Here is a 10,905-nt window from a genome sequence, read left to right as displayed (position 1 = left end):
TAATTAATACCAAGCTCAAATTCTCCATTTACAAATGATATAAAATGGATCGAGTTTAAGAAATGAGAGAATTTCCCACAAGAAATTTTTTGAGTTGGTCGCCGATGATCACTTGAAAAAAATCGGTCATTTTATCTAAACTATACAATCCAAACGAACAAATTCGAAAAACGAATAAAACCTTAGTGAATTGTGGGTATCATAGAGAAGAAAAAAAAGAATGCTTTGACAACATCGATTGACGAAAATGCACAGTCCACAATTTTTAAGAGGATTGATTTTTGAAGTAAATCATGATTAAGGACTCAAAAGTCGAGATGATATTCAAAAAATGAATGATTTAGAATTTTTTTTCTCTAAGATTTGTCGCTTGTATTTCTTTAAATAATAAATTAATAAAAAATATTTATACTGTCGTCAGTAATTTATCGCTAAATATTTTCATTAATTATTTACGTGAATTGGTGAAGATATTTTTTTCGTTGATTTATCTTTGTAAAAAATGTGGGCCATCATACAAACGGAGAGGCTGTGCGCCAAGGACAATTGTTTCACCACGAAGGAAGATCACCTCTTTTCGGCAAATTTGCCCTAATGCAGCACCTAACGTTAACTTGTGGGGACCCCAACTGAAAAACGTCGTACCACTCTCACTTTCCGAGATTCCTGAACACGCGCTTCATCTGAACGGCCGAAAAGAGCCCTCATCTCGCGCGTGCGGCGGATAATCAAGCGCCCGGCGCGTCGACCCGGTCTGTCCTCCATTCGAAAACAGGCAGAGTAACTGAATCGGAAATACCATTCCGAGCGGACCAACAAGGAAAAACCCTAACCTGCCACCATTTTTTTCACCTCCCCGGTCATCACCATCAACCAGCACATAACCCTCCAATGGCGGTGGCACCACCGAACCCCTGACTCCGTTCCTCCCCGACATCTCGCAGATCATCGCCGCACATCCTCTCGATGCCCTGATCGCCCGCCCTCCGAGCGCCTCCTGGACACGCGGCCATGTCCCTCGACGCAGGCTCCGGCGACCTCCCGGCCACCGGAGGAGGAGGCAACGGCGCGGTCCCCGGCGGAGATCCGAGCAGGCCGCCGGCTCCGTCGGTCGCGGCCCCGGTGGCGGTGGCGACGGTGGCGATGACGAGCCAGCAGAGGCTCAGGCTGAACCCTAACAATGACCACAAGCCGGACAGCTACGACGACCTGCAGCTGGACTTCAGCCCCGCGATCTTCAGCTCGCTGGAGCGGTACCTGCCGCCGAGCATGCTGGGGGTCTCGAGGGACGACAAGGTGAAGTTCATGAGGGAGATTCTGCTCAAATACTTGCCTCACGGGGAGCGAAACAGAGTATGTACGATTCGTGCTTTGCATTGCTGTGCAATGCTGCTTTGTGGTTTTTCTTTTGCCTTTTCTCTCGTCGCTTTTTCACTACTGAGTCGACCGAATTTGGCTTCATGCATTGAATTCTACGGAAGCAGAGAACGCGACTCTTTGAGGTTCATCAGTTATGAGAATATTAGTTTTGCCCTTCTCGCTTCATCTTCTTCGCCCTTTTGAGTGAGTTGGGGTTCCCTTTGTACGTTTCCTTACTAACTTCCCTTCGATTTTAGAAGAGATCTGTCAGACTCGAAGTTTATAATTTCCCTCAGACTCAGCATGTTCAGTTTGTCACCCCAGTGGGGTGTGGTCTTCTGCGTTCTCTCTGTAGCAATCCTCACCATATTCGAATATTTACTTACTGTTAGTCTGGACCTGATTGCCCGTGTTGAACCAGACAGTGTTGGAAACTTTGCTTCAATATATTCTTTTTGAACTGTTGTTGCAGCAATTACTGTGAGTGCAAATGCTTGGTTGTGTTCATCTCTCATCAAATGACGATATCTCATTCAGTTGGGGCCTGGGTAAAATTCTCTGTGCCACCAATTAATAAAAAAGAATACTCTGTTCCTAGGATTTGTCAATATTTCTCTCCTTTTCAGTTTCAACATGCATCTCTGTATGTTTGTGGATGTTCGAGGGTGTAGTTTCCTGTTCTATGTGTCACTTGTAATTACTTGAGGTAGTAGGTTTTACGACCATGCCATTTTTATTGATGTGTCCTTGAGGAAGCTGGTTTTATGTTGCTTTGCTATATCTCTACCAGGCTCAAAGGCATAGAGAATACAGGCAGAAGATAATCTCAAATTATCAGGTACCTCACCAGCAATCTCAGTGATAGTGTCACACTTCACCTCTTTTAGATATTGCGCTAATCTAGTTTCCTCTTTTGGCAAACTTCAAGTTGCTGATTTGGAGCTCCTATTAGGAAAACTTGATATATATATATGGTTTTTTTTTTTTTGCTGTCTTTACTTTTTTGTGGTGGTGCTGTGGACTTGGTGTGTAGAGGCAATGGCATTATAGAACTTAGTGATTGGGATCACAGTCTGAACTGAAGAAGAGAATGAGATGATAGTTTCATTTGCAATACCATGTTTATCATGGAGATAAACTTTTGACTTGTGGAGCTATTGAAATTTTAGAGGCATATTAAGCAGAAAATTTTCAGATGCACCACACTCCATTAATTTGTCTTCGGCATAGTTGTTAACTAATGATTTACTTTGAAAACTTTGTACCTCCATGACATGAAAGCCTACCATTTGGATACTTGGTCTCCACTGCCTTTGCTGTTGCCTTCATTTTGTAACTCTCATGTCTTGTCCTGAGCACATTGGCTGTTCAGTCTAGTTGTATTATTGCATTACCTCCATTTATGTAAAATGTCTGCTCTATGGAGGTGTTACTAGTGTTCAGACTCTTGCCCTGTTTATGATACTCATCTGCGATAGATGCCATTTGACTTATTTTATGGAGGACGTTCTGTTTTTCCCTTCGCCTGAAACAATTTAGACTGTGGATTGCTTCTGTAGATCAATGAACATGCTGTTGTTTGGGAGAACTAATGAAACTGAGCGAATGAGGTGAGGGTGTTTGCCCTCATAAAACTTGAATTCGCCTGGCATCCTTGCCATATTGATGCTCCAATTGGGTTTGAAGGTGCAGCTGTGTGTGGAATTGGAGAGAGACCCTAAAAGTGAGCCAAAAAAAGTCATATTCTCTTTGTAAGATAATGAACTGATGTGGCTTATGGTCCATGTCTTATATTTAGATGGAATTTCCCTATATAAATAGAGGTTATGGGATGTTAGTGATCTGTTCTTGAGTGCCAAATTTTCATGACTCTTTCTCGGAAAGAATGAAAGGATTTGAGTGTTGATTTTATTGTGCTTGATTTGGTGGATATGTTGGAAATTATGTAGATGCCTGAAGTTTGAGATTGTATGAGATTTTGGATCTTTGGAAACTTGTCTTATTACAGTGCGTCTGGTTCCTTCCATCTCCTCACCTTGCCCTTTTCCATCTTTCAGTTATTGATTTAGTTTTGAGTGCCCTTTTTAATTCTCTTGATTTTACTTGAAGTGCTTAGTCCATCTGGTTGTATAGTCACTTTGGATTCCCGGGGTTTGATGAAAAGGCCCAAGATTTTGCTGTAATTTTTCTCCATTTCCTGCTTTTTGGTTGAGGCCTTTTCAAACAAGTGCATCCTCTGTTTTGCAGCCTTTACATAGAGACATATACAGCATGCACCCTTCAGCATTCTTTGTCCCGACATTTCTCAAAGCAATCAATGAAAGTACAGAGGAGAGTTTTAGAAATATTATGTCTGAACCATCTCCTGGTGTCTTCACCTTTGAGATGTTTCAACCGCGATTCTGTGAATTGTTGCTCTCTGAGGTATCTTCTGATTCAATGTATTCTTTTTAACGACTGGCATTTTCTTGTCCTCTTGCCTTATGATTTGTGCTTTGACTGGGTAGGTGGAAAATTTTGAGGATTGGGTAAATGAGGTGAGATTTAGGATAATGAGGCCCAATACCATGAATAAATATGGAGCTGTGCTTGATGATTTTGGCCTAGAGACAATGTTGGACAAACTGTTGGAGGGATTTGTTCGTCCTATTTCAAAAGGTGATTCCGTGCTATTATACTTGCTGGAGCATTCAGGAGTTTATAAACCGTCTTTTCTGTATACTTTCCCCGGTTCCTTTCCTACCGCGGGCTACTGAGGGAGAAGTATTACTTTGTGCAGTATTCTTTCCTGAAGTTGGTGGATCGACCCTTGATTCTCATCATGGCTTTGTTGTTGAGTATGGTAAAGATAGGGATGTTGACTTAGGTGAGTACTGTTTAAGCAATTCATTTGACACTGCTACTCTGGAAAATAATGTTGTCCATTCACGTGCTTTTATGAGTTGTCATGATTTATTTAACGTTCAAATATTAGTAGAGGATAGATGATTTCAGGCTGTAGAATGATCATATATTTGGTTGATTTTTCACAAAATCGATAGTGCTTTCTCAAGTTGCACTGTTATTTCCATGTATATTTTCATGAAATGCGATATTCTGGTCATTATGGTTAGGCATGTGCTATTGCAGTCTGAGAAGTGTGTTAAGCATAATGACTTTGCTGGTAAAATTTTGCTTAAGTTTTTGCATTTCCTATTAGTAGTTGATGTATTAGTGGGTTTTTTTTTTCTCACCCTCAATTCGAGTTTGGATGTTGAGCTTCTTTAGTAAATATAGAGTATAGTAGTCTGATAAATTGCGGTAGCTTGTGAGTTCGCAACCTTAATGTTGAGCTTCTTTAGTAAATATAGACTATAGTAGTCTGATAAATTGCTGTAGCTTGTGAGTTCGCAAGCTTAATGTTGAGCTTCTTTAGTAAATATAGACTATAGTAGTCTGATAAATTGCTGTAGCTTGTGAGCTCGCAAGCTTAGTATTATAGCTCCTCAAAATTGTTCAACTCATGTATTCTTAGAAGACTCTATTATGGTTTCTATTTGATTGTTGAGTTTGGTGGCTTAGCCACGTTCTGAAAAAGTTTCTCCAATTTGGTTGATTTCTTATTCCGGTGTTTCACTATTGCCACGGTGGAGTTTGGGGTTATTTAGAGATTTTAATTTGACCGGGTAATATGAGAAACTATTAGTTTGAAGGATGGCGCTCAATAAAAGTCAGGTATCTGAGGTCAGGCATTTTAAATCGAATGCTTAGCCTTTAGGAGTCACCCTTTAAAGGAATATTCCCCCCAACAATGTTAAGGGATGGAGTAGTTGTGAAGTATTACATGTGTGCAGGTTGGCCTTTTCAAGTATTGTCTAATTGCTTTCTTTAGTTAATGACTGGGGGGTTATATGACGCACATATGTGTCGTAGATCTTCCATTTTGTTGGCACTTGCAATTGTGTGCTGCTTCCTAGATAATGTCAGTGTTTGGAGGTTCATGCCCGTCTTTGGTATTACATTTAGCTTAAAGGAGAAGATTTAAGGGAGATGGAGACAAAATTCTTTTGTACAACCCAAGAAGGCTTTCTAAGAATTTTAGTCATGAAGAAAGGAAGAGGTCGGCCGAAACTTACTTGGGGAAAGTAGTAAAACAATATTTAATGAAGTGGGAAATAGATTGGCGTACGGTTTATCTTAGGACGGAGTGGAGGAAACCTATTAGCATTGTGGAGGGGTAGAATTCCTATGTTCCAGATTGTCCTTTTTAGTCCCTTTTCCCTATACATATTTATATATTTTTATTTTTATATATTTATATAATTATTTCTTTTCCCTCAATCGGGCTTGCTTTTATTTTATTTATTTTTGGGTTCATCGACCACCGACCCCAACTAGTTTGGGATAAAGGTGATGTTAATGTTGATGTTGATGTTGTTTTCTTTTGTCCTTTATTATCCTCATATAGTTATGCTTAATATGTGTATCTTATAGCACAATCTCCATAAAAGAGTACCACTCATCGTCCTTGGGTAGCTGATCTTGTAGAAAAAAGTAGTAGCCATAATTTAGAAATCAATGCAAGTGAGACCTTTGTGGTTTTGGTGGCTTGAAGACTGAAGTTAATTGTATTTGTCATTTACAACTGGTTAAGTTTATAGGCATCTTGCTATCACTTTTAGAACAGTGGTTGGTTTTCTCTGTTTAGTGCTGAAATCTTCTTTGCTAGTCATCTGGCTAGCCATTTCTTAAGCAATATTCATCAGGAACTTGTCACATTCAATACTCTTTGCTATTTCTTTCTCGCTCTTTGTTATTTCTATTTTTCTGCCTGCTCACTAACTCTGCCTAGGGTGGGGGTACCTATTATTCGCCCTCTATCAGATAGACTGAACAATTGTCATTGGAATGAATCAATTTGCCATGAAAGACCTGGGAGAACTAAACAAATCAGAATTCATTTATCAACAGATTTTTTTCTTCCATTTGAACTCATTTCCAGTAGGGACACTGGAAGGGCTTCCCATTTCATACCTGATAGAAGCAATGAGAACTTACCCAACAAGGAGTTTCGCTACCTTAGGATAGATCCATCTATATTGATTGACTGCCTGCCTCCATTATGTTGTTGCTAGCAAATATCACTATTTTTGGTTTTGGATCTTCCAAATCATTCCCGCAGGAGTCGTGCTCCTTTTTATGGATGACTTCAATCACCTTGAAATTGTTTTCCAATTTCTGCTTTCTTTATTTGATTCTCTGTAATATAGTTTGCATATCATGGTCCAAATACTTGCATGCAAGCACACATACAAACTCAAGTGACTCAAGTATTTTGATTTTGGTATATTGTTCTTGTTTGTGCTGATTGGAGAACTACGGAAAAACAATTCTTTGTAGCTCATATGATAAGTTTCAAGAAAGTATGCAATGTACTACTTATTGACATGGCGAATTGCAGGAAATCATCATACATCATATATGCAATTTTGAGGCTTAAACTTTGTCCCATGGATGACTGACTTTCTCAGTTTCCTATACACTTGCAGGTTTTCATGTTGATGACTCAGAAGTAACTCTAAATGTGTGCTTGGGAAAGCAATTTTCTGGTGGAGAGCTGTTTTTTCGGGGTACACGGTGTGATAAGCATGTGAACACTGGCACCCATTCAGAGGTACATCACTTGTTAATATGAATCAACTTGTGGAATGCTAACAGGATTTCGTTATCTAATATTTAAATTAAACAAGCCTTTGCTTAGGATAGAGGCCCTACTTCCTCTTAATTTATTAATGGTTTAATTCAGCTATGCTGTGCAACTAAAGTTTTCTTTTCAGAGGCAGTGGAATAGTATTGTCCTCCTAATTGTACGATACATGTGCCAATCAGTATATATCTGCATTTAATTTGTCTTTTGATCTCTGTGAAACGTTTCTTCATTTCTGTTCTTGGCATTGCACTTTTTTCACTATGGCTTTAACCACAAACCTTGGATTACATAAGGTGGACAAGCAATTGATAATTGAATACATCACATTTAGCTTTGTGTCATGATCTTAGCTTGAGTAGCCATGGGCCACATCACCTAGACACACTTAGACCATAGCCTGATGCCTTTGCTTGGGTTAATTATCGCATAAGAAGTAGGTTGTAATGTAATCAGACATTGTTGAATTGATTTATCATTTTAGAGTTAAGTTTTATGTACATTTCATTTGATTTTGTTTACTTTGTATTTCCACAGAGATGCATGTTAAGTTTGTAAATTTTAGAACAAAGCCATGAGCACATGATGCATATGGTAAAGTATGAATATCCATCACCATTGCTTGCTGGTAAAGCTTGTGGGGTCAAGTATAAAGGTGGGGATTCTTCCAGTCCAATCACATTGTTTCATGACTTGTTGCACACTTTGATACTTATACAATGGACATGTATGCATGCCTACTTGCATATGTGCACATGCATCCCTGTCCACTGATATTTAGGCTTTTATGCTTGTTTTTAATTGATAACGTCATTCACTTTGGCAAGTTATGTATACCTTGTTCGTCACTTGGATATTTTCTCGCCTCCTCCTTCTACTGATACTCTTCCTTGGCAATCTTTGTTTCTCGAATTAGGAGATTTTTGACTTCAGCCATGTACCTGGGCGAGCAGTGCTTCATCGTGGTCGTCACCGACATGGTGCTCGGGCCACAACTTCTGGTCACAGGATTAATCTACTCCTGTGGTGTAGAAGGTAGTTTTCACTTCCTTGTTTTGTTGAACCATTGGTGTGTTGAGGATTTCATTGTTTCTCTCCTTTGTGGGACTGCTTTAAGGGCAGGGTAGATTATAGTAATGGAAGACTTGAAGAGTTAGAAACATTTAGCTATCTTTGTTGACGGGGGTGACATGATGAAGTGGTATAGACTGATAATAAGTTCTTCAAAAATGTTTTGAGGCGTATAAATATCGTTTATGATGTTGTCAATGTTCACTTCTGGTACATGTTCAGTTGCAGCTGGCAATTCTCTGGTTTTTAATGTGTCTCTCCCCCGCCTCCCCCCCCCTCTTCTCTCTCTCCTCTCCACTTGCATCTTGATCCATGCAAGGTCCCTGTTATTTTGTTTTAGATTGTGCATTCCTGGGGTATTGATAATTGAATAGATCATTAGGTTTGGACTGACTGCTAAGGGTCTGCTGATAGCTACCTTCCATTTCTCCATCTACATCGACTCATGGATACTATACTATAATCCATCAACTTGCTTTCCTTGTGGGAGTGATTACAATGCTAGGCAGACAGTTGCGAAAGTTGGACATTTGGTAGAGAGCCAGTCAAGGAAGGATATTCCTGATACCGGTCCCTTTCATTTCTCATTCTCTGTTTGGGGCATTAGAAAACTGCTGGAATCTTGTCAGCTCACATAAAATGTGCAGGCACTTCACCCTTTTCTGCGTATGAATTCAGAGTCTGCTCTATGTTGCTCAACCCCTTTGTTTTCTTGGCACAGTTCAATATTTAGGGAGATGAAGAAGTATCAAAAGGATTTTTCCAGTTGGTGTGGAGAGTGCTCGCGTGAGAAAAAGGAGAGGCAACAGCAATCAGTAGTTTCTACCAGATCGGTAAATATTCCGTTATTAATGCTATCATTTGGTTGATTTTCTGGAACTAACTAATGCAAATTCAGCTCCAGAGTCCACCCAAATAATCAGTTGGATTCACTTGAAGTTTAAGTCCCTCTTAACGGAAAAGATTTAACTTCTTTTGAATATGAAAGAAACACTTAGTTCCTAATCCTTAAAACTTCTATACTTGAAAGCTTTTCAATTCAGCATTGATGTGGGACCTATTACGTGCGCCCTGGACTTCACAAAGAAAGTTAGATCCAAAGGTCGTAGAAGATCTAATGCGCTAGCTCAATCATCCCTCTGCAATGTTATTGAGTTATGCGCATCAAAGAAATCAGTAATGTGAATAGGGTTGATGGTATGCTTGCTTCGTTCAATCAGGCCGCCCTTCTCACCAAGATTTTAATTCTCTCTTGGTGATGCTCCCTCTTGACGTTTACATGGATCTGGAAGTGTGTGTTGATTATGGTTTTCTATTATCCTGTTGCTGCAGGAGCTGCTTAGAAGGGAAGGAGAATCAACGGCATGACCTGATCCGTAAAGATTTGTGCTTGGGCTCTTTCTCAAGAAGCTGGGCTTCTTTGAGACACCGTAGCTGCTGCTCGGAGAAGCTAAAAATTGCTTTGCACTTCACAGTGATGCAGAATGAGTGTATGTAAAGCATTTGGTAAAATAAGGGGAGCATTTATCTAAGTATGTCGGCTGGTGAAATTTTTGCAAAACGAAGGGAAGTTATCGTCTCTCCGACTACATATCATTCATCTTTCTTCTTGAAGGAAATTTAGCAGCCTTTAGGTGGACGTTGTATATCTGCTATCTCTAACGAGTTCTTGCTTATATCTTCTTTTTATTTCCTTTTGTAATTTTGTACTTTCTTCACCTTTGACATCGAATAGCAGCAGCGACAAACTGTACATTATTTCCTTTGCTAGTGTTTCTTGTCGGATGTTTTTGATCCACTGATGTGATGACGATTCATTGAGTTGATCTCTTGTTTTTCTCCGTGCTCTGTGATGTTTCTCTTTTCATGTTTCCATCTAGCATTATGCGATGAGGTTTGAAAGTTCGGAGACTTTCTTCATGACATCAATATGTTCGATTAATGTCGTCAAAATTAAATTTGTTTAACATTGATATGTATGATAAGTACTTTGCAGATACATTAATAAATAGTTATGTGGCTTAATTAAACGTCTCGTGAAGAAAGTTTCGTATTTCAAGGTACCAAAAAATATGATTAGTATTTTAGAAAGGGCAAAAGTCACCAAAAATCTCAAAATTTGCCCATTATGATCCATTTACCATTAATTTTTTTTGTGACACAAAGAATTCAAACTTGTATATGTATGACATATTTACCCTCCGTCAAAGATCTTTCAATGAGAATTGCTAAAAATATACTTATATGGATGTTGGAAATTAAATAGTATTGACATGACATTCATGTGGCTTAAGTAAAAAAAAAAAAAAAGATGGCATTTTGATTGAAAAATTATTTGACGAAACCTTTTTTTAATCATATCTGACGGAACCTTGATAGAGGGTAAATATGTCACATAGGTACAAGTTTGGAGTTTTTTTATGTCATAATAAAAAGTTTAGGGTAAATGTGTCATCATAGGCATAGCTTGAGACATTTGATGTCCAAAAAAAAAAATAAAGAATAAATATGTCACGACGATCATAGCTTCTTTTTTTTCTATGTGTGGCTTTTTCCGTTTTGGAAATGGCCTTTCTAACGAGCCATTTGGCTAGATCTATTTTTGGAGGATTAGAGTGTGCTTCTAGGTGGCGAATATACTTTGTTATTTGCTTTCTCTACGATTATTTGGGAGCTTGAAAGTATTTTATGTATCTCTCAAATATTATCTTGATTAATAAATTGAATCTTTCTTTAAAAAAAAAAAAAGCCATTTGAAACTTATGCTTTTTTTTTCCCTTTTTGGGTAT

General features: G+C 38.8%; 1 protein-coding gene across 3 annotated transcripts; it reads left to right on the top strand.

The window, feature by feature from the left end:
• The first annotated feature begins 759 nt into the window (after positions 1 to 759).
• LOC115734849 (2-oxoglutarate and iron-dependent oxygenase domain-containing protein CP2) lies at positions 760 to 9,937 on the top strand. Of its 3 annotated transcripts, none has more exons than XR_004014699.2 (10): positions 760 to 1,353; positions 2,150 to 2,197; positions 3,607 to 3,783; positions 3,867 to 4,017; positions 4,139 to 4,225; positions 6,888 to 7,012; positions 7,962 to 8,080; positions 8,838 to 8,949; positions 9,160 to 9,313; positions 9,449 to 9,937. XR_004014699.2 is itself a non-coding variant. In XM_048281615.1 (10 exons), the coding sequence occupies exons 1-9, from the start codon at positions 1,012 to 1,014 to the stop codon at positions 9,163 to 9,165; spliced, it is 1,167 nt and encodes a 388-aa protein (XP_048137572.1). In that variant the 5' UTR covers positions 760 to 1,011; the 3' UTR covers positions 9,166 to 9,205; positions 9,449 to 9,937. The 3 variants fall into 3 exon arrangements, 2 of the variants coding, with proteins under 2 accessions (XP_048137572.1, XP_030521671.2); XM_048281615.1 differs by having other exon boundaries at positions 9,160 to 9,205; XM_030665811.2 differs by lacking the exon at positions 9,160 to 9,313 and having other exon boundaries at positions 761 to 1,353.
• The last annotated feature ends 968 nt before the right edge of the window (positions 9,938 to 10,905 follow it).

The sequence above is a fragment of the Rhodamnia argentea genome, chromosome 7 (assembly GCF_020921035.1).
Source record: "Rhodamnia argentea isolate NSW1041297 chromosome 7, ASM2092103v1, whole genome shotgun sequence".
Taxonomy (NCBI): Eukaryota; Viridiplantae; Streptophyta; class Magnoliopsida; order Myrtales; family Myrtaceae; genus Rhodamnia; species Rhodamnia argentea.
This window is presented reverse-complemented; position numbering and strand designations above follow the sequence as displayed.